At 45.1% G+C, this 23,774-nt stretch overlaps 1 protein-coding gene across 1 annotated transcript in view; it reads left to right on the top strand.

Moving 5' to 3' along the window:
- Window positions 1-15,620: 15,620 nt before the first annotated feature.
- MDGA2 (MAM domain containing glycosylphosphatidylinositol anchor 2) overlaps window positions 15,621-23,774 on the top strand; it is a gene marked incomplete at its 5' end in the record, with an annotated part of 110,683 nt that continues 102,529 nt past the window's right edge. The window contains one exon of the mRNA XM_010073296.1: window positions 15,621-15,760. Within this exon, the coding sequence (XP_010071598.1) occupies window positions 15,621-15,760 (140 nt within the window). The remainder of the gene's footprint in view (window positions 15,761-23,774) is intronic.

Here is a 23,774-nt window from a genome sequence, read left to right as displayed (position 1 = left end):
ATAAGACTGTGAAACAGTTTTGTGACTTATGAGGAGGGTATTAGTAGCCATATTCTTTTTTTTTTTTTTTTTGAGGTTGGAAGAAGAATTTGTGCGATCATTTTTATTACAAACATTTTAAAGTATATGTGGATATTTTCATTACTGAGTGCTGTCTTTAGGTCTTCCAATTAATTTCAAATTTCAGGAGTCCATATAATCTGACAGTTTGCTGTGCTGGGAAATGTATTAAGGACAGCTTACGATATGTTAATTAGGAGTTCATTTAAAAAGCCAATAATCTAATAGTTTTGAAGAAATCTGCTTAAGCTTTTCTCTATTTTCATCTCTTCTTTCTTAAGCATTTTGTTTTCTGAGATCACAGAGTCTAAGGGCAAGATTGTCAGCTGCTGGAAATCAAGGTACCACTAGTGACGTTGCTTAGATGCTGCTGAATTACTCCAGCTGAGGATATGGTCCCCAAAGCTCAGCCCTTGAGAATTCATCTGCTGTGGCTTCCTACTTGTGCAAAGCTCTTCCATTGCCTCTGTATTGAAGTTGGTTCTGCAACCAGAGTTTTATTGCTTTGCCTAGGGAAATATGCAGGAAGAACTGATAAACTTCTCAAACAAAGGCTTTGCTCACATGAAAATAGACTTTGTGATGGCTATAAGGAGAGAAATGTGGTTGGAAGAACCTTGACTGTTCCCAGAATCTGTTACTGTTGGGAAGTTTCACATGGAAATACCAATTGGTACTTGACTCTAGAAATTATTTTATGTTGATAATATCTGTGTTGATATCAAAATATAAAAGGATGTCTCCTGTATTTTGATGGAAAGACCAGTGACCAGGATGGAGATCTGAGAAGGTCTTCTTGCTGGCATCCTCAGCGGGGCTCGCTCTATCACTGTGTCTCTGTGCCTCGATGTCTAGACAAAAACCCAGGCAGGCAGATGCTACTTACTCATTACTCATCTCTTGCAAATGTTTTAAGTTCCAATTTAGAAAGCAAAACAACATTTTGATGGAATTCCTGAAGGGAAAAAACACAATCAGTAATCTGTCACAGTGTGAGGTTAATCACCATGTTTCGGATTTAAAAGTCAAATCAAAACTTCTCTTTTGATGAAGAAAGAAAATTTTAGAACATTGTTGGTTTTGTTTCTTTTTCCCTTTGTTGTTCCTTTTTTTTCTTCTTTTTTTGGTGATGTTGAGTAGATTTGCTCCTAGAAGGAAAGGCGAGGGATTTTTGTTATTAAGATCCCCTTTGACTGAGCCAAAAAAGCAGAAGAGCTGAGCTGCTGGGGGTCCACAGCCAGCAAGACCAGATTATAGGAGAATCCCCCTTATTGCCCCCATCCAGGGCTTTAACTCCTTGGTAGGAACTGAGTGTGCGGAGTGGCTCCTGGGTGTGATTTCTTGACCTGTGAATCCTCTCTCTGGGTTAGCCTGTCCTCAGAAACCCTTTGGTGACTGAGGTCCTGCCTCTCTCTCTGTTTTCATGCATCTATATTTGACAACAGGGCAAATGTTAAAGTTTGAAAATAGAATAAACAGGACAGCACACTGATGGGCTGAACATGCATAGCAGATTTGTTTTTTTTTAAGAAACCCACACCTGGAAGGTGTGGATAGGTTATTCTGCATCACCCTTTGTAGGCTCTGTCTCTCTGGACATCCAGAGCTATGAGTAGACATCCTCACAACAGGAATTAAAAAATGTGGTCTTTTTTTGTCTGAATTGCAATGGTGTTAGGGAGTAGGCAGCTCACAGGGTTTGCAAATTAATTCTGCATCAAGGGCTGATGTTGGCATCCCTCTGTTCAGAAATAGTGTGGGTTTGCCTTGCGCTGCTTAGCAGAGCACAGCCATAAGAGGAGGTTTGAAAATTTCTGGGCTTGTTCTTCTGAAGTGCAGGGATGGGCAAAGCCAAATTTCAAGAGTTTACAACAGTTGAAGTGCTTGAATTTGTTGTGTTTTATTAAATAACAAGAGTTCAAAAATACTCTTTCCAGTAATTTTTTAGAAGACCTTTTATTTCATTTCTTTTTTATTTTTTTCCAAATACCTTTTGCAAGGAATCTAAATCATTCTTGGGCCAAGGTCTTCGATGAACCAAGTCTTGCATGAGCATGAGGTCAGTAGTTTTTGTGCCCAGAGTACGGTGCAGGCTGGGGTCACAGTCATGGGCGATACGGGTTGGATGAGAAGGTCAGCGCTCCGGGAATTTTGCCTTTGCACTGCTGAGGTCTCCAGTACAGCTTCCCATAAGGTTGAAGAAATGGAGAGACCGATTGCGTTTAAGTGTGTAACGTGATTCAGGAAAGCCTCACATCCAGTGCTCCAGAGGGTATTATTGACTAGAGCGAAGTTGCATGGAATATACTCATATTTTCCCTTAAGTTATCTCCCTGTTTATATTCTCATAGCCTGAGCCCTGACACTGTGCTTATCATCACGCCAAGCATGTGGTGACTAAAGTCAAGCAGAGCTCTTCTGCTCAACATTTTGCTTGCATTCACCTGCAAACGCCCAAACAGCGTATCGATGGCTGGGGGCTGCTCCCTGCTGCTCCCACCCCCGGGAAGCCACTGTACCAGGGATCAGATGTGGCACCGCTGGAGCGCGTGCTGCTGCTGAGCTTGAGGGTTGCGTGGTGTTCTGAAGAGCTGAGCAGCGGTGATTAATTTTGGCTAGGAGAAATGAGAGCTGTTTGCCACTCTAACTGCGTTAACAGGCTTAACGCAAATTTTGCACAGAAGGAGCGGCTCTGTAATGAAACTTATCGGCTAATTACGCTCTGTCAATAAAACTGGAGATGTCAGCAGCCACTGGAGAGGGACTGGTAAATTGTATAAACAATAACGCACAGCCTGATGTTGCCTGAGTACCAAGGTGGCAGTTCGATAATTTTCATAATGAATTTTTATTGATTTGTTGATCATTCATTGATGCCTATTCAAATGAATCACGGAAATGCTGATAGCTAACGTAACTCTGAAGGCAAGTGACTTGTTCAATAGCACATCAATACCAATGTGTACGTTGGACTTCCCAAGGAAATGAGGTCTATGGGGAGGTGACTGCTGTGTCTGTCAGTCCAAGTCCCAGTTAATCATAGAATGGTTTGGGTTGGAAAGGACCTTAAAGATTGAGTGCCACCCCCTGCCATGGGGGTGGAACTTTGAGCCCAGTTTGCTCAAAGCCTCATCCAGCCTGGCCTTGAACCCCTCCAGGGATGGGGCACCCACAGCTTCTCTGGGCATCCTGGGCCACTGCCTCCCCACCCTCACAGTTGAAAAGGTTGGGTCAGTTTGAAATACACTTGATGGAGGAGCATCAAAGTCTGCTCAGCTGCTAGGTCTTGTGGAAATAGATGGCTGAACACAAAGAAGTGTCCTAACAGTACTTTTTCCAGGAGAAAAAAAAATAGCAGTGTGAGCTTGCCTCCTAGTAGTCATCAGTGAATTGCACAGGTGAGAGGGCAAGGACTGACGGACAGAGAGATGTTATAAATTTCCCAGTGTCAGGAGAGCATTAGTGAGAGCTTGTCCTGTACAGCCTGCCTCGAGGACAAGCCACTGGAAACTGGGCGAATGTAAACACGTCCTCCTTAATTAATTCCTGGTAGCAGTTTGAAGCAGGCTGGGTGGTGTGTCGGTTGCGTGCATGCAGTTGGTACAGAACATGGTGCGTGAGTCAAACATCATTTGATGACCTCTGTCTCGTCCCTTTTAAGAACCTCTGAGGTTCTTTCTGTACTAGCAAAAACTGTGATTTACTAAAGGGAAGGAAAACAGGCACCCTCTTGCTTCTGCTTATCTGGCTTCATGGCATGCTTTGGCCAAAATTTGGAAATGTGTTGATTTATGTTATGAGCAGGCAGGATTTTCCCTGGGCTGCCTCGAAAAGCTCCCAAGCAGTCCCAGCTCAATGCTCCAGATTTCCTTCTCGGGAGGAAAAAGGCTGAGGGCTGGCACATCAGTGCCTGAAGGAAACGGGTGTTTGAGGCAAATTTTGTCCATCGCAAAATGATTGATATGGGTGTTACCGCCTTGTGAAATGCCAGATGTGGCTGTCACTGCGTGGTTGAACTGGTTGAGCATCAGGTGTTTGGGGGGTGGGGTGCTGGGCTTTGTGGGTCCTGACAGCTGCTGAAATATCCCTTGACCAAGTGGAGGAATCTGGCCGGTTGACCTGGTCTCCCCAGACTGGTGCTGACTCTCCATAGAGCTGTTGTAGGTTAAACTCACTTTTCTCCCAGCTCAGATGTTGGGGGATCTCTCATTCTGAGGCTATTCTCCAAGCAAGGTCAGAAGATGAAGGCTGTACAAGCTCTTCCTAAAGACATCATGCCAATGGCCAGTACAAGGCAGACATGAAAAAAACACAAGAAAATGCATATCTACAATTCCTGTCCCCAATTTTAAATGGTCTTTGGAGATTATTTAGCTGATGGGGACTGCAGCATGTGGCTCACCTGCTGAGTTCCTCATCTCTGTATGCATGTTCTCATATTTTCTCCCACCTGCTCTCATTCTCTATCCCTCATAAGCATTTTAATCCTGATCCTGCTGTCGGGTTTTGTTATTTTGCCCCAGGGAAACTCAGTCCTGGTATTTCCCCTCTCCTGGGAAAGCTGGAAGAATAGGTTGGTCAAGAATGAGGTGATGCTTTTGTTCTCTCCAGGTGAAATCAGTGCTGGTGCTTGTAGGCTCTTGAGATGAGCTTGCTCCTGGATAGACCCAGCTCTCCAGCACAATGAGCAGGAATCAGTTCAGAGCAAACACAGCACACAGGAGGTCCATCAAGAGGAGCAGGGGCTGGTAACCTCCATGTATGGAGCTCTCCTAGAAATTATTATTATAAAAATACATGGTTTTTCTTAGTGTAACCTTATACCAGCAAGAGAGAGAAAACATGTCTACTTTATGCTCTCTTTTAAGAATGAAGGTAACCCAATTGTTGTTGGTGATACAGTTCAGGATCTGGGGGAGGATCGCAGTCGTGGATGTGGTGGTTGGAACTGGCCTTGGGGATTTTTCACTGCAGCCTCCCACATGAAGTGGGACAGTCACCCACCCTAGGTCAGGCCAGCCATGGTGTCATCTACCAAGGCTTCAACCTCCAAGGATGGCAATTGCACAACTGGTCTGGATCCTTTTCCTGGGGGACACACTACTTCTGTATGTGTGAAAAGAGTTTGTACAAGATCACAAAATCATTGCTATCCCTGTCTTCTTGGTAGTGTTAAATGTTTAAAAACCAATCAGATAGGGATGGATCCTTTCTGTCTGATGTCAAGTCCTCAACAACCCATTTTTAAAAGACACACCAATAGAAAATACTGTGATATCCCCTCACAGGCTGTTTTTCAGAGCTGGTAGGTTTGATGATGATTGGTGATGGTCAGGTTGCACCATGAGCTCCTGGGCTTGCTGGTTGTGCTGGGAGCTCCTGGACCTGCTGCCCTTGTGCACTGGGGAGCTCCTTCTTGTTGACCACTAGTCCTGGTGGGTTGTGCACAATGCTGCTGCTCTCCTTGGGCAATGCTTCTCTCCCAAAAGCCTGGTCCCTCTCTCCTCATGGAGCATCAAGAGAGCTCCACTCCTCCAGGGGGTGGGAGGATTGGGCTTAGTCGCAAGAACCTGGGAACCTCTTGAACATGTCATCTGAAGGTTTATTATTTAATTCAGACAGTTGCTTCAAACAAGTCAGTTCCCATAAACAATAGGCTGGCTGAGCCTGGAAAACTGTTAAAATCCTGGAGTACAGGAGCTAAATAGAAAAATGAATCATTTTCTTGGTGCTTCTGCTCAGTTAGGTTTTGTTTGTTTGTTTTTTTAACTGTGTTACTCTCTTCCTACTGAAGCTAAGAGGAATTACACAAGTTTTGATAGTGCCAGGAATATATAAAATCTGGTGTAATAGGTTTCCAGCTTTATATAATGGAACATATTCCAGTCATTCAGCTGTTACTCCTACACCCAGCGTTTCAAAACAAAGATGTGAAAATGAGGTGTGAGACATTGAAGTACAGGAAACACAATTTTAATTCAAGAAATCATTTTTCTTCCTGAAAAGAGGTTTGTTGTCTTGATAGTCACTGTTTACTGGGACAGATTTGTGCTATCTCACAAGAAATGCAAATTGCTGTTGAAAAAGCTGTTTATTCTTGCTTAACGCTAGAAAGCAGCATATTTTCCATTTGCATTCATGTAAGGTTATGTATTTTAAAATCCCTCTTTAATATTAAACTGTCTTTTTTTTCAGTCAGCAATCTAAGACGAAACCCTTTCTGAAGCCTGTACTACATTTAGCGAAACATTCGGCGCAGAGCCAGACAAGAACAGGCTCTTTTCAGGACAACATGATCCCTGTCGCTGGCAGTCGTGGGGGTTTTGTAGCACCTACAGCACTTCCTCTTGCTTTGGGTCACCCTCATAAACTGTGTTTTTATTGCTTTTCCTAGTCTGATAAGAAATTGAGTGGTGGAGTCACCCTTCCTGGAGGTATTTGAAAGACATAGATATGACGCTTGGGGATGTGGTTTAGTGGTGGGCTTGGTCGTCCTAGGTTAGTGGTTGGACTTGATGATCTTAAGGGTCTTTTCCCACCTGAATAATTCTGTGATTCTTTCTAGCCAACCCTCCTGGACTGTCTTTTTCCCCACAGCTGGCTCAGGCACACAGCAGCTTCCTTACAAGCATGGTCCAGTTTCTTTGAGTTTAAGCAGCGCTCTACACCATTTGAATATTTCCATCCTTACCCTAATGAGATGTCCATGGCCCATCTTACAGGTGGTGGAGTGCAGATATGGTTCTCCTGGTGGGCTGCCCTGGCTGGTCATGCATTGCTGGGTATCACTCTTCCAAGTGCCAACACTGCCAAGCTGTGCTTCATGATGGCTGGGCTCCAAGGGCTTAGGTAGCTCCAGGGAAGCTGGAGCTTGGACCTTTGCCACCTAATCTCGGCTGACCCCATCACAGATCCTGGAGATATGTGCAGGTCTGTGGAGCAGACAGTAATTTTTGGTTCACTAAGTGCTAGCGTTATGTTGAAGCACGGGCCTGGGGAAAGGCATTTTAATATTCTTGTTGGATGCCAGCCCCAACCTTGTTCTGCTTGGTTGAACTCTGGGTCACCAGCAAATGCCCTGTTATGGGCGTGCCATGACATGGACCTTGGCATGGCTTTGAGCAAGGTGTAGTGTGATAGTGGTGCTATCAAATTAGTAGGTCCAGGTGATTCTGCACCTCAGGGTGAGCCTCAATGGATCTTGCTTCATTTGCTGCTTTGCTTGGCTGCAGAGGACAGGTGGAGATGAGCTAATTCTGTCCTAGCAGCAACTGAAGCTTTGGTTGTTACTGTTGGATAGGGGAAGTGACATGGACCATGGGAAGCTGGGCAAGATCTGGTGCCTGCCTAGAGCTCCTGCCATGGATCTTGATTTCCTTCTGCCCGTGTCTGTGATTCATCAGACTCTCAGCTTAATGAAACTTTGGGTTTCCTAAGAGGGACATGACCTTTGCCATGTTGTGTTGGACCTGTGGCTAATTTCTGTAGCATTATATATATATATGCTCTTTCTTTAGGGTGGAATCCATCTCCTTGGTGCTGTTTGTCATGAACTGTGCTACCAGAGTTTTCTTGGTTAAAAACACGTTTCTGAAAGATGTTTTGTCAAAGTGTGTGAATGGGAATAATGGCCAAGAATTCAGGATTCATTTTGAAGAGGTGATTTTTTAATGTGTTTCATTTTCATGTGTCTCTACCATTTTAGGTGGGAGAAAGACAACATATTACTGTATGCTCGGAACAGCCAAATAAATAAGATGTGTTAACAGCTAGACTATAATAGTGTTGAAACAGGTCAGGCAACATCATCTGTTTTGTGATGCCAGGAATAACAAAGCGTTGCTTCAATTAAGCCCATCATCTGTAGATCATTTATTATTTTAAAAGTTTCATTGAACCCACTGCTGGCAGTCTGTAGGTTGCAAACTGCTCAAAGAGCAGGAAGATGAAGTGGAGGAAGGTTTCCTTCTATGCTTGTCTTTACAATTCCCCCCAAATCAATGAGATCTCAGACAGATGCCATATTTGTTGTATGCAAAGGATGTACCAACCTGGCACGTTGTGCACTAACCAAGAAACTGTGACAGTGCCATTCTCCAATCATGGTCAAATAAGACACTGGGAAATTTAAAAGTACCAGTTGCCTCAGAAATCCTGCCTGGAAGTCCTGTCCTGGAGGAATTTTTTTTTTTCTCCGTGCTGATATTCCAGGCAATGCAGTTTTTATTTCTAAGGTCAAGATAGAGCCTGTTGCCATGAGTTACGTCCCATGTGCAGCACTGGTTGAAGTGGAGGTACCCACATTGTCTTCAGATTTCTTTTGAGAGAGTAACTTGGCAGCTAAAAATCTGTGAATCTTATCAGTGTGTGCACAACAGCAGAACTACAACGAGTAGAAGAGCAGTCCGTCTCCTTGAATTGAATTAGCTGACCTTTTGGTGGGTAAAAGAAAGAGCAAAAGGGTAAGTCAGGAGATAAATTCCTGCAAGAGCATAGAGGAAATTATTCTTAATTCTTTGCCTTGGCAGGGACACATGATGGTGACCCCACATCAGCGGTGGCATCGGGAGCCCTTTGCTGCTGCGGAAATGGCAGCAGAGGCGGTATTGCAGCGAGGTCTCGCTGATGGCTCGGCTGAAGGTAGAAAAGAGGCAGAGTTAGTACAAGAAATGCGTATGCAGCAGGAAAAGGGTTTTTTTTTTTGGTGTGTGATGATATTTCTGATATTCCAGGATGGTCCACAAAAATCCTTAAAAAGAAAAAAAAAAAATAAAAAAAATAAAAAAAAGAAAAAAAATGTGCTGGCATCAATCAATTCCATATGTAGAAGAGGGAGCCTGTCTTAAACCCATACATACAGAATTATGTATGGTGGTTGGGACTGACATGTCCAAAGGGTTGCTTTGGGTCTTTTCGGTTCATTTCTGAAGAGAGCAGTTTTGCTCACCAACTGTGCTTTGCCATGCTACGCAAAGGATAAATGTTTAAGGAGAAATAAACACTGAGAAAAAAATTAGTGAGTTGTTGAATGGTTTGAGCTAACTGCAAACCAAGCTCTGGTGTTTTTAGGAGCTATTTCCTTCTCTGAGTTTCATAGAAAACTCACATTAAAGGAGCTTTTTGCAAAGGATGCTCTGTATTTGTGGTCCTATAATTAAGTGAAGGCTGAGACAGCCCCAGTTAGACTAGAAACCATCTGCTTTGGGGCTGCTGCCAGGCGTGGAGAGCCTCTGCTACAGTTCCTCCCAAATGTAATTATCTCTGGCCACAGTTATTTGCTGGTGAAAAGTTCCACTTACACAGAGAGATTTGATCGAGACCTTGTTGGAAAACAATGGTGAGAGAATTAAACCCTGAACAATATCAGAGCTTGTGTTCTTTAATTATTTCCTTTAATCTGAGCAATGATTACTGGAAATGTAATTAAAACTGTTATATACACATAGATGTATGCATGTTTATATATATGTGAAATGGGAGACCCATAAGGGTTCTGCTGGAAAATGTAGAATGTGTTTGTCGGGAATAAAATACTTCTCCTCCAGGAAAATATTTATCCCAATCCTGTAGCAGGATCCCTCCAGACCAATCCCTGTGCATGTGCAGAACTCCCTGGAGACAACTGGATGGTCTCCAGCCTGAACTCTGCTTGGTCACTTGTGTCCTCCTGCGTTACCCACCTTGGGGACAGTATGAGCAGATGTAGGTTCAGGAGCAGAAGCATTTACTCCTGCTTTGCTCATCCCGGCTCCCTCCTGCTCTGCTGCAGCATCAGCAATTCACAGCATCCCAGTGTGGCTTCCTTCAGGTCCTTGGTCCCGTACGGTGTTCGGGGCTGGTTGACCTCCTGCCCCACCGGAGCAGCCCCCGGTGAATTTTGTGCAGTTCTGCAGCATAATGAGGAGGAAAAAATATATATTTTTCTTAAAAGGTTTAAGGTAATTGCAGATGTGTTTGCAAGTCTCAGAATTAAGTTTTCCCATACTCGTATCAGCTCTTAATTCCACTAATTGCGGACGAAGTGACCGGGGATCTCAGCGGTATTGCCGTGATGAACACACTGCCCTATGGCAGCAGTTCTCCTCGGTGCAGAGTTGAGAGCGTTTTGCTCCAAACACGTGGGATTGGCGACATCCTCTTCCAGCTGGAGGTTAGGTGATATTCAATCCACTAATACATTTGTTATTGGACCAGCTTTTTTTTAAAAATTTTTTTCAAAAGTGTAATATTCTTTGGGGGGGTATGGGGAATGGGAAATGTTATACAAGTAGTTTTCATTAAGCAAACGTTCAGAGTATTGATTACATTCTTCATTTCAGGTAGCCTTTGTTAGGGGCTGTGTGATGCTGACCTGTGCAGGGGCTTGCCCTAGGGAGGGCTGTTTGAAACCAGCTGTGACGTTGCTGGTTCAATCCCTGTTGTGCAAAGTGCTACGGAGCAAACACAGCCTTCTGTGGAAATTAAGTTATTTTGTTTTGTTAAAACTCTTAAATATCTTCTTTCTTTTTTAAAATTTGGTATTTATTCTATTTTTCCCTAATTTTTTTCTAATTCTATTTATTTATTGTTTTAATTTTATTTTTTAAATAGCATTATGGCTATATGTTACCTTCAGCCTGAGTAGGTAGGGAGATAGCAGGTAGAAGTCCATAATCTAAAAGGCTCCTGTGTATCAGTACTGAATATTTCCTACCTGCTTTCACTTTATGCACATGGTAGCATCCATCTATCGCGTACTCTCCCCTTCTGAGCTGACCTCACCGACCAGACTAGCAAGAGAAGGATGAGGTCAACTTTTTTCCCTCTTCGGTTGGACTGTTTTTTTCCACATTGTTTGATATTCACCCATATCTCTGTGACTCACATGGTGTTTCCGGAGCTCGGGAAGCCTCTTTGATTGATAGCACTAACATAAGGCGGCACCGAGCTAATTAAATCACGCTGCTGCTTCCCAACATGACTGTCCCAGGCTGACCTAATTTTGGCACTACAAAGCTTATCAGCAGAGTATCTATTGAGTTAGGGGAACCATAATGCTGTTTCTAGGAACAGATAAATTTATTTTTTTTTTTTTCCTCCCTTACAACTCATTACACTGCTGGTTATTGTTCTTCCTGCTGGGCAAGTATTAAAAACTTTTGATTTATGGCATACGGTCTGTGTCATTGCCTCTTTCCGCAATGGTAGGTATGCTCCAGTTTGCAGAGGGATGGGAAAAAGGTCATGATAACTCTCCAGACATGAATATGGGCTGAGATCCTTGTCTCTCTTAAGGATTTCTTTCTTATTTAAAGTGATGTGGAGTAACGAAGAGATCCCTGTTGCATCTCAGGAGCATGCTCTGCTCTCCTGCTCATTGCAGTGAGCTGCTGGGGTCCCCCTGAAGCTGGCACGACCCCAGGGTTGTGCTGCTGAAACCCAGGAGCAAACTCTTGCAAAGGTTTTGTGCTATGTCTTTGTTGTTCTTGGTCTGATGCGTGCAAGTCCAGGTGTGTAGATGCAGGATGGATCAGCACATACCAAAAGGTGGAGGTGGCTGGGGGCATGGGGAAGAGGAGGAGGAAGGCTTCACCTTCCAGCCACCACTGGAAGATTGAGAATCTGAAGGTGCTTTTGGTTCAAAAGGTTCAAACCTTTTGGAGGCTGGAGGTTCAAACCTCTTATCAAAAAAAGTCATTTACCTTTTGAGCTGTTTTTAATTTGATGATGTCATAAAGTCATATGTGAACAAACATCTCATGCCCTAGAAACTGTTGAGGTTAATTTAGAAATCATGAAGAAATGCTTTGTCAATTCTGCTTGTCTTCTGTTTGGGGTGGTTAGGAAACAGTGCAATCACAATCACATAGCCTGAAAGCTTTTTTTTTTTTCAATAAGAGCTGAAATGATCGTTTACTAATAAGATGACAGCAGTTGAGCTTTTTTAGAAAAATACCAGTTATTGTAATGTTGTCATTAAGGTTAAGAGAATTAAATAGGAAGGCAGACTGGAGCACTGCGGTTGTCCAAGGTCTCTTACACCACAGCTCCACAAACGTACTGTAAGTCACGACACATCTCTTTTCTGAGTACTATACTTCCTCTGACTTTGTTATTTCCTTTTTTCTGGGTGACCAGCTTGGTTTGAAAAAAACTTTTCTATTTAGTCCTCCACTGCTTTAGAAAATAAATTTTATTCTCTATTTCCCTTCGGAGTTAGCTAGCAATCATCACAGCATCTGGTTTGTTCTTTCTCTTTTTTTTATTAAGTGTGTCTAGATACCCACATACATATTCGGCTTTGGACGTTTCTAATTTTGCCTTCACTGGAATTTTTATTACTTCCCCACTCCCAGGTTTGGGGAATGCTCGTTGAGACCCAGTTGCTGGTGTAGGCGTGTACGTGTCTGCAAGAGAAATAAAATTGAAATTGCAGGAAAAGAGCAGCCAATAAAGGGGACCTATGTACCGTCAATATATAATGAGATCTGATGAAAGGTCAGGCTGGCACCATTTCTCGTCTGAAAAAAGAAATCTCGTGGTGCCACAGGAATTTTGCAGCAAAAGCTGGGCGGGGTTGTTCCTGGGTTTGTGGTGATGGCTTTTCCTTCGGACCCGACACTTGTCTTTCCTTGTGTTGTGCCTACGCGTTGCTGGGAACAGCACCGTGATGGATGCTTGAACGCAATATTTACTGGGTGTAAAATCATGAGACAAGTTCTTCCAAAATGCCACAAAGAAAATAAATGCTAAGTATGTGTTACTTTAATGTTTCGTCTGGTATTAAGTGCTTGGAGGCGTATTTCAGAAGCAGCTGTAATGAATATTCGTGCGGTAGAGAGGGAAGTGACATTTCATAGTTATGCAATGTCCATAAGACTTGAAATCGTAAAGAAATAAGAAGGTTTTTTTATTTTCCTTTATTCATTTGATTTCCTCTTAAAGCAGTGTATACTTTTGCCATTATAATCCCCAGGGGGCTATTTTTCCTTTTCTCTATTGCCTTCCCAAACCTAACGGCTGTGGAGCAGTAGTACAGACACTAAAATGAAGGACACTTCAAATGTAATTTGAAGTTTTATGAATATAATATGAACATAACTGTAATATTAATGTAATATGGATTTAAAAGGCAGCAGGATGTTGGCATAATGTTGCTGACTCTTCTAATTTTATCAGAAGCCTCATGAACTATGCTGAACCTTGTTTTACCTTTCTGCTCTGTGGCTCTGCTTTAGCACTTCAGTGTTATATTATATGTGTCATGGGAGGCTATAAAAGCCCCAATCCTGGCCCAGAGCCCCGTTGTACAGCGGCGGTGGGTGGCAGAACCAGGAGGACCCTCCATGTCCCATGGCATTGAACTCTTGGGACATGTGGAGGGGGAGCAGCTCTCCTGGCACAGGGAAAGCTGCAGTACACCTAGCATTAGTGCTGCTGTTCTACTTTGAAAAAAATAATAATAATTAAGAATCAACAGGTTCTTTTACGAAGTGTGAGATATGAGACTGATTCCTAAAGAAGGACATCTCTGTCCTTGCAGGAGGAACAGTGAGCTCCATGGGAAGAGCAGCCTGGACCCATGGTTCCAAGGGAAGGATAGATGTGATTTGTTTCTTCTGAGCAGTAAATGGTATCTGTAGCCTGGCAAAGTGTCAGCTGTGTAACCGTATGGGGAGGGCACTGGGGCTGCAAAACAGTTCTCCTGAGCAGCAGGAAAGCAAAGCTGAGACCCAGTCAAAGCATCGTGCCCAGGAGAGAGGGGAGGCTCTGGCCGGAAGGGCTCTCTCTTGCTGCGGGTTGTCTCCCTCCGGGTCGCCCCTCTCTCAGGGTCGTCTCAGTCTCTTGGACACTCGGGCTCTTATCTCCGTTCTGGGATTGTGGTTTCGGGACTCTCCCTGCTCTGGGATCGTTGGCTGGGAACAGGCTGAGCCTTGGTCATGGGGTGGTGAGCAGTGTCACTGTGTGTCACTCAGGTATATTACTGTTATTATCATCATTATTATTATTTACAATATTTTTGTAGTTATTAAATTGTTCTTATCTCACCCCACAAGTCTCTTTTTCCCTTCACCCCTTTAATTCTCTTCCACATCTCTGGGATGGAGGAGGGTGAGAGAGCAGCTGTGTGGTGTAAAACCCCAACACTTAGTCTTGAGCAGCCCTACCAAGCTGTTGTCTTTGCTGATCTGATCGTCTTCCGGACCTCTGACACCTTATACCATTGGATGTGTGAGCACACCAACGATGCAGGGAACATCCTTACCTTGCATAAGCTCTTCTGCCTGTGCCGGTGCTCTGCCGGGGACAGATTTCTGAAATACTTGCTGAAGATATTAACCCAGGCCAAGCACACTGATAAATGATCTAAATATAGCAGACTGAGATGGACGGGGCAACGCAAGGTACCTGGGAACACCAGGCTTAGTCATTACAGCCTGAAATAATTATTCTCTCCCTGTTCATTTCAGTTGACCTGACACTGTCCTGTTCAGGGTCCTTTGCTTGAGTCTCATTTTTTCCAGCCTTTGGTGAGCGAGGGTCAGAAATTTGAATTATTAGCAGGCTTGTATGAAGTGTAGGCATTGCGCAGGAGTTGGTAGCCCACGGGCTGTGTGAGCTGGGAGTGGGACCAGTAACAGCGTGCTGATGGGAGGGGAGTTGTACTTCGAGTCCTGTTGGGCTCAGCTCTGATTGTTCTGCTTTCTGGTTGGGATTTAAGCCTTTGGTCAGGACTTTAAGGCAAATCCTCTTTTACTGCACAGGAGCAGCGTGCTGTTGCCTATAGAGGGTGAAATACTGGGGGTTTAAAACTCAGCAGAATTACATTTGATTTCTTCTGCTCTTTAGTTTGTGTTACTTTATTTGGCAGCAGGACTGTAACTCAATTTTTTATCCTATCCATCCATTCTCTGAAAATTTTAATAGTTGTGATTTTTATGGGTTGGAAATAAAGAAGATTGTAGAGCCAGGAACACGCTTTGGAGACTTGCTGAAACAGAGCTGTAATTTGTACTCGCGGTATTAGCAACAACATGGTAGTTTTCCTACAGGTGCAACATGTAAACCAGCATAAATTCCTGTAGTTCAGGTTGCATATACAAGAAAATTAAAGTAAGGGTTCTGCTTGAACCTAACCTTTGGTCCAAATCCCGATCCCTCTGACAGCAGCAGGATTTTGGTATCGACTTTGAAAGGAAACAGCACCAGTCCCGCTGCTTCTGCTGCTTAATTTTAATGGTTTAATTAAGGCTTCTCATTTGCATAATGACTGCGATAATACATTTAGAAAGATATATAATAAAAAAAGAACAATAACGCAGAGTTCATTTGGAAATAGGAACTCAAATAACTGGAATGCAGATGAGTTTGCAAAGGTTTCGTTTGGGGGATTGCGAGGTACGAATAAATACCGCGGAAATCTCTGCTGCTGCCGAATGCGCGTACGCTGAGTAAGCAAAGATATTCTCCATGGTGAAAATACTCAGCTCCAGCCTCGGTCGGGGGTGTGCAGGGGTGGAGATGGGTCTGAGCAAAGCCCCAGATGATGCTCACCTGGTTTTCTCTCTGGGTCTTTGCAGCCCCCCCCACGGTGCGAATCGTGCACTCGGGCCTGGCGTGCAACATCGAGGAGGAACGCTACTCCGAGAGGGTCTACACCATCCGCGAGGGCGAGACACTGGAGCTGACCTGCCTGGTCACCGGCCATCCTCGGCCACAGGTGAGCCCCTGCCGTGACCGATGGCAGCCCGCCGCGGGTCACTGTGCCTTTCCTCTTCGGTGTTGTCTCCTGCTAAGAACTAGGCTGGTGCAGGGTGGTAGAGCTCAGTGCAACAGGATCTGAGGAGGGGGAATTGTCCAGGCTGTTGGTTTGATGTTGGGGTGTTGCAGAAGAACTATCAACAGCAGAAAAGTTTTTATGGCTTTTTTTTTTTAAATGACTGGCTAGGGAGGTGGTATTAAAATCAGCAGGTCAGTGTTGTGCTGTAGTGTGGGGTCCTGATGTGAGAGCTTGGAATATCATCAGGATTGATAGAAGGGAAGGAAAAACAAATACGAGGATGAGGGAAATTGAATGTAGGCAGCAGGCACCAGAGTGAACAGCTGGAAGGGGCACACAAGAGCTCAGGGGGTCTCACTGTGCGCATGGGTCTCAGATGTTGTAGGAAACATGGCATTGCAGCCCTGCAGAAAGCAAAAGTTAAACAGAAATAAGTTACTTTTTTTTCATGCCTAACTCTTGTTTCATAGCATCCCATTCAAAGCCAAAGACACTTGTCAGCCTGTGCTACGGCTTCTGTGGTCTGTCCCTTCCATTGCCATCCCCCTTTGCCCAGAGTACCTCATTAATAGGTTATTTTAAATTAATTTAAGACCTTCCAAGACCTGTGCAGGTGTGATGCTTTATTCCCTCCCTGGTTCTGCTTTTCCATTTCCATTTTTTCCTTTCCTTTTTGAACCAAACCTGCTCTCAGTTCCCTCAAAGTGACCATTGCCACTTTGGTAAAGGAGCTGAGTACCGAGGTGCATCTGTAATCAGCTGGGATTGCCACGTTTCACAGCACATCTATTTGTGTGAGTTTTTGAACACTAGAATATCTCACAAGGATTTCCTTTGGTGAATTAACCACCTCTCTTGCAATCGCGTAGGACAGGCGGGAGCTGGGGAAGGGGGGTTCACTGGGAGGCGTCAAGTCTGCAGGTGACTGATGTTCCTTCATGAAGGAGGGATGTGCTGATTCTCTGCCAGTTATTCCATAGCTGTTTCTGATTTAATGAGAAGATTTAAAAATAAGGAAGTTGACGTTTAGCTCATGCTGGTTCCAGGGAAGGCATAGGTCAGGCTGTGTCTTAGAAAACTCCAACTGCACACAGTTGTGCTCTCTAAGTTGCAGTCACCTTAAAGTCAACTTAAAGTTATGAAGCAAGCCATTTTTCTTTTAATTTCAGTGATCTCTGTCTAGCTTTTACCAGCTGAAAGAAAAAAAAAAAGCTGAAAAAAAACTACCCTCCTAGAGTGGGCTATGTGTCCAGATGTTTTGATAAAACCCCAAATAAGAACACTGGTGTTTTAAAATCAGTTCTTTTAGTATGAATAATATTCAGCACCTCACAAGGTGTGAAGAGTATTTCTTGCCCTGCCATCATGTTCTCTCCCGTTGCGGATCACCCTCTGTGCTGCAGTGGTGCTCATGCCATGGGAGGCTGGTGCCTCATTGACCGTTGGCAGGGGAAAGGTGAGGAGGACGCTGGTGGCTCCTCGATGGAAGAGCCGAGTGAGGGACCCTGGGCTGATACAGACCATGCTCATAAAAGCTGATAATAATGTTTTAATATCAACGTTTCCACCTTCCCAAACTTTTCTCATCCAGGCTTATTTAACAACATTTTAAGATCCCAAGCCTGTTGGGTGTTGGGGTGGAGGTCAGTAGGTAGCACCTTCATCTGCAGGCAGAAAAGAGCAGGAGGAGGGTGGACTCATACTTCCCACGGGCTTCCTTGGAGGATGTTTCTTTCTCAAACCATTTTCTCTGCCAAAGCTGACCAGCAGCCTGCGAGGTTTGGTGTGGCTGAAATCAGAAATCACTCTCAAACCTGCCTGGAGGCTTGAGGCAGCTTCAAAGCACGTGGGGGTGTTATCCGTTGGGAAAATTCTTTGGACCAGCTATGGAAGATGCCATCTCAAGGACTAACAAAGCTTATGATGCTGTTGAATCAGAAAAAAAAAAAAAAAAAGGCTGTGCAACCAAACAGTCTTCTCAAGAAAGCAACCATGTGGCTTTTTTTTTTGCTTTTTTTTTTCCCCATAAAAAATTCTATTTTCTCACCTGTGATTCAAGATGCAAAATTGATTTTGCTTCATTTTACCTGTTTAGAGATTTTCCGGGCCAGCCAGCACCTCGGTCTGCTCTCTCACACTCGCTCTCATGTTACAGCTCTCCGAGACTCGCAATATTTTTTGCAGATTCATTGCCTGAGAGCAGGGGGATAGTTTTGGTAGTCTCAGATGGGTGATTCTGCAGCAAAATACCGGAGGCCTGGCAGGGCTGCATTTGAACATTGGCCTTTTTATCACCTTCCTATTAAATTTCCATTCTGTTTCAGTGCTCCAGAAATTTGGGTTGTGGTGTGGTGGTTTTTTGTTTTGTTTTGTTTTGGTGTGTTTGGTGGTTTTTTTTTTTTTTTTTTAAAGTCTAAGTCACTGTAGCTTTTTGCATTGCCATATGGGGCTGCTGGGGAAAGCACCGATTGGGGTGGATGGAAAATCAGTGGGCTGGTGTTGGCTCTTCCCAGCTGTTGGGGAACTACTCTTACCCGCCAATTATTACTCTTGGGTATTTTAAATACAGATAATATATTTTTTTGTTTGTTTGTTGGATATGTTCTGCTTTATGGACCTGGTTCTTTAGGGGAAGGGCTGCAGGGTGTTTGCTGTGACTACGAAGCAGTGGCTGGCTGCCAGGGGTGATAGGGCATTTAATTTTAAGCCTTCCTTATATATATGTGCAGAATTTATATATGGAACTTGATAATATATTGTTGGATTCTTATTTTCAGACAGCCTTCAATATGAGATGGGTTTGAGGAGAAGTATCTGGCAGGGTGCTGCCTATTCTCCCTGCAGATGGAAGTGGGGAAAATACATTTTTATTTTCTTCTTTTATGCAAGAGACTTCCATCCGCATGTTGTGGTAATTGCCAGTCTTTTCAGTGCTTCAATTTTTTACCGATTTTTGCACAGAAGGTGATCGTATTTGGTTTGCAAATCGTATGGAAATTATTTTCAAAATGATATTTTATCAAACCCTGGGAAGTGAGTTTATAAAATATGTAACTATGTATCTATTCTAAGAATGCTGTTCAACTTGCATGTGTTTCTCAAACTTTTTCAATTATCATTGGCATACATAGGAACTCCTTTTGTTTTAAACGCTGTAAGAAGTAAGCACTCCTGCAGAAGGCATTTATAAAATCCCCCATCAGTGTTCACTGTATTCCCTCCTCCCAACTCAGAAACAGGCAGGAAACACACATTAACTAAAATGAGCCGATGGGCTATTCCATCCCATGCCCGGCATGCCCAGGAGAGAGGGGAGGCTCTGGCCGGAAGGGCTCTCTCTTGCTCCGGGTTGTCTCCCTCCGGGTCGCCCCTCTCTCAGGGTCGTCTCGGTCTCTCGTACACTCGGGCTCTTATCTCCATTCTGGGATTGCGGTTTCGGGACTCTCCCTGCTCCGGGATCGTTGGCTGGGAACAGGCTGAGCCTTGGTCATGGGGTGGTGAGCAGTGTCACTCACTTGTATGTATCACTATTATCATCATCATTATTATTATTTCCAATATTATTGTAGTTATTAAATTGTTCTGATCTCACCCCACAAGTCTTTTTTCCTTTCACCCTTTTAATTCTCCCCCATCCCTGGGGATAGGGGAGGGTGAGAGAGCAGCTCTGTAGCGTTTGGCTCTCAGCTGGGTTCAAAACTGCAACAAAAAGGCAAAGACAAAGTGCTGCTAACAGAGTTTTTCTGCTAAGGGTATGCTCATGGCTTTAAAAAGACATTAGCCCGTGAGGCTGGTGCGGGTGTGCATGACGTGGTGCCAGCTCAGCCCTCTCCTGGCATCCTTGAGGCTCTCCGGGGTGGATGCTTATTGCAAGTCTAGGAGGAGGAATGAATATTTTCTTTTTTTTTTCTTCTCTTTCATGTCAGTGCTCCTGTATGCTTTACCAAAGTGCACGTTTATGCCTTTTTGTCTTCCTAGGCTTTGCTTTTAACTGTTCGATCAATTGATGTCGTTCTGTAGCAGGCTGATGACTCGCGCATGCCGCTTTGTGATCTGCTCCAAGTTGAAATGACGCTGCTCTGTAGGGGCCTCTCTTTGAACACACTTCTTCAGATTTACTCTTACTAGCTTCCCACTACATGCCACAGAATTCTCCCTCCGATTGGTTACGGGCAGGGGGATATAGGGAAACTCAAGCATTCAGGTTGGTGGCTGCACTTGCAAACTGGAAACTGTTTTGAAACTTTGTTCAAAATTTCACAAAATCACAGGATGGTTTGGGTTGGAAAGGACCTTAAAGCCCATCCAGTGCCACCCCCTGCCGTGGGCAGGGACACCTCCCACTAGCCCAGGTTGCCCAAAGCCTCATCCAGCCTGGCCTTGAACCCCTCCAGGGATGGGGCGTCTACAACTATTTGTTGAGGTCTAATCAATATCGATGGGTCCTTTGGGGAGAATTAACATAATGCTGCGGTAATTATTGCAAGGGAAGAGAATTGCAAACACTTTCACACTGTTGTTCCCCAAAACTTAGCCTCAGTCCTAATTACACAGAAAGCTCCGAGCACCCCAACGCATCACTGCATGTTGGTGTGGTTGTGCAGCATTTGATGTATCACCGCCACTCGTATTTTGCAGCATTCTTATACACAGCGCTCATCACTCCATCTATTAAATGCACCATTAGTTGCCATAGAAACTAATTTTCCTTGATTAAGTTTTTAAAATGCCACATCCGTGCTCAGGTGAGGCTAACGGTGGGTGGGCACATGCAGCCTTTTTTTTTTTTTCCCTCCCATAAATTACTGCTGTCAGAATTTTGCCCAGAGGTTGGTTGGGATTTTTGAACAAAATTCTTCAATGTCCCTTGCTGTTCAGGAATGAGTCTGTCTGTGGCTGGCTGAGCTGAGCCCTTGGTCGGTGTTGGTCTTGCTGGGGCTGGCTGGCTGTCCCCTGGCACCAGGGGCTGCAGTGTCACCCTTTGGGACCCTTCCATTTTCCAGATGTTAGCCCAGGAACCCAGTGTTGTGCTGTACCTGACTCTCAGGTCGCCAAGAGACATGTAAGAACATACTAAGGTCCCTTCTCCCCATCACACAAATAAGTTGTTTGCTGTCTTATGGAGCTGATAGGTGACATTTTGTACTAATGAGGATCTTCTGCACAGTCTATGGAGGGATACAGCCCATCCAAACCTTCCTTGGCTGCTCTGGCCTCTGCTGGGGTGGTCCAGCTGGTGGCATCGACAATGGTGACTGTCCCAACATGAGGCCGGGTGGCCAATGGAGCTCTTCTGAAAAGGCATCTTCTGAAATAGCAGGGACTGTCTGGGATTTTGGATTCCTGCTTGTCCACTAAAGGCTGGATGATGAAGACCTTATTGGTCAGTATATCCCTACCTACTTTATTTTTTTTCCCTTTGGGTGCTTTTTCCCCATGTCATTCACCTCCACATGCTGCCACCCCTCATTTTACCTAATCCTATCACGAGCGGCACATTCTGAGATGCAAAATGTGCTGAGTGAAGGGCGGGTGGTGCCCAAGTCATCCAGTTGCTTCACTGTGGCTGTAAGGTGGTGCTCCACCAGCATGGCCCAATGCTCTCTGGCAGGTGACGATGTCCCCACATCTGCTCTCCTGCCCCGACCAAGTTCCAGGAGTTGGGGAGGCGGCAGCTGCTGCTGGTACCCGTGCTCCAGCCGTCAGAGTTGTGCGGGCTCTGGGATTTTTTCTGTTTTGGGGATGTAACGTGTCCTAAGGGGCTCTGAGGCTTGCTTCTGCAGAACCGTAGCAGCTTGCACCCCCTCCCATCCTTCTGCCAACCCTGCTGCTCTGCAGCGCTCTTGGACTGTGTCGTTTTATCCTCTTGAAATCAAGGGGCTGAGACGTGCGCTTAGTGCTGGTTGTGTGTGAAGAGAGAAAGTGATGCATGGGAGGATCTGCTTTTGGAAAAACCCCAAATTTTCCCCCCTACCTCTGTTTTGCTGTGTTTTCTTTCCACTTGTGGGAGTGGAGTGCTGTGCTGACGGCCGCTCTGTCACCAAGCACTTCCTCCCCGTGCAGCTGAGAAGCTGCTAGATCCACGTTCTGCTCCCCAAGCTGGGGGTTTGCACGTCCAGAGCAGAACCAGGGCTGTGGCTCCTCCGGGGCACGCGTAGCCCTGGGGACCTGCATCCTGCCTGGTGGGAATGTGGGTGGTGTAAGGGGGGTGGTCCATGTGGCAGGGATGTTCTCCCTTGGCTGCGGGGGACCGGTGGGGATGCTGAGCTGACTCCCGCAGTGTGCCAGCTCGGTTGGAGCAGCAAGGCACTGGAGCACGCAGAGATGGGGGTGGTGGAATTGTTTCATTTTAGTTATAATGCAGAGGAGGCCATGAAGATGGTCAGAGGCTGGAGCACCTCCTGTCCAAGGACAGGCTGAGAGAGCTGGGGGTGTGCAGCCTGGAGAAGAGAAGGCTCCAGGGAGACCTTCCAGCACCTCCCAGTGCTGAAAGGGGGCTACAGGAGAGATGGGGGGGCTCTGGATCAGGGGGTGCAGGGACAGGACGAGGGGGAACGGTTTGAAGCTGAAAGAGGGGAGATTGAGCTGGGAAGTGAGGAAGAAATGTTTTCCTGTGCGGGGGGTGAGGCAGTGGCCCAGGTTGCCCAGAGAAGCTGTGGATGCCCCATCCCTGGAGGGGTTCAAGGCCAGGCTGGATGAGGCTTTGGGCAACCTGGGCTGGTGGGAGGTGTCCCTGCCCATGGCAGGGGGTGGCACTGGTGGATGGGCTTTAAGGTCCCTTCCAACCCAAACCATCTTGTGGTTCTATGATAACTGCAAGAAGCAATAGGCAAGACCAGAAAGCAGTGATATCACGGTGGGGGGAAAGCAGCTTTGTGTTGCCTTGCATTTAATTTGTTGGGTTTTTTGTTTGTGGGTTTTTTTTTTTTTTGACTTTCCAAAGTAGGCATGCTGAACCTAATGATAAGGCTTAGGTGGGATGGGTGAGGCCCTCTTGAGACATTGGCCAGCACCTTCCTGTGTGATGGCATGCCTGTGTTCCCCAAACAAGTGCAGAGCCTCTTTGGAGAAGCAGAAAGGAAAAAAAATAAAGAAATGTCAAATTAGGAGGATCCGTAGGGAGAATAGATGGGTGGATCGAATGGCTATCACGTTTGTCTTTATCAGGGGAACACCATGATGCTGAGAGACTGAAAGGTCTGTCCAGTCCAGTGTAGCCCAAGTCAGCAGCAGCTTTTGCTCCACCTCATAAGTTTGCATTTGGAAGCAACAGCAGAGAGAAGAAAAAGACTGGGGTGAGACCCTTTCTTTCACTCACTTATTGGGATTTTTTTTTTCCTCTTTCAAATGAGTGGTAGGAATAAACCAAACTTCTATAATTAAATTGGTTTTTGGGAGATCCCAGCATCTCTGCGGCATGTTGAGCTGCGCTTCTGTACACAAAGCGTCATTGTCATCCTGGGTGGGAGCGTGTCGTGCTCTCTGTTGTGATGGGCTCGGGTGCACGAGCATCTCGGTCCCAAGGAGCCTGGTCCAGCTCCAGGAGACTCTCGCTCGCTTGTCTTCCCACTCTGTCTTTCCCTGGATGCTGTGCTTTCTGTCCTGGACTTTTTTCATGTTTATCACTGATTTCTCATGTCAGACAGAACAGGGGAGGTTTGTAGTGAGCACCCAAGGTATCTGCAGCGCTCTGCAGAGGTGGGAATCCAGGTGCTGTACTTTAGGAAGAAAACATCAAAAAAACTGTTCGTAGCCTGAGCAGCAAAAATGACATGTGAATTTTAATCAGGTAGTTCTTTTAATGCTGAAGAACGGTAGAAATACACGCCCTTCGTAGCTAAATGTGAGCTTTATTGAGTCAAACGTTCATGGAGGGGTTTTTTTTGGTGTAAAATGTGGGCTAACTGAGCCATGAGTCAGGCTGGGTTGTGTCAGGTGTGCACTGAACAGTTGT

The sequence above is a fragment of the Pterocles gutturalis genome, unplaced genomic scaffold, assembly GCF_000699245.1.
Source record: "Pterocles gutturalis isolate BGI_N339 unplaced genomic scaffold, ASM69924v1 scaffold8637, whole genome shotgun sequence".
In the NCBI taxonomy this organism is placed as follows: Eukaryota; Metazoa; Chordata; class Aves; order Pterocliformes; family Pteroclidae; genus Pterocles; species Pterocles gutturalis.
The sequence above is the reverse complement of the archived record's forward strand: the minus strand, read 5'-3'. Positions and strand labels throughout refer to the sequence as shown.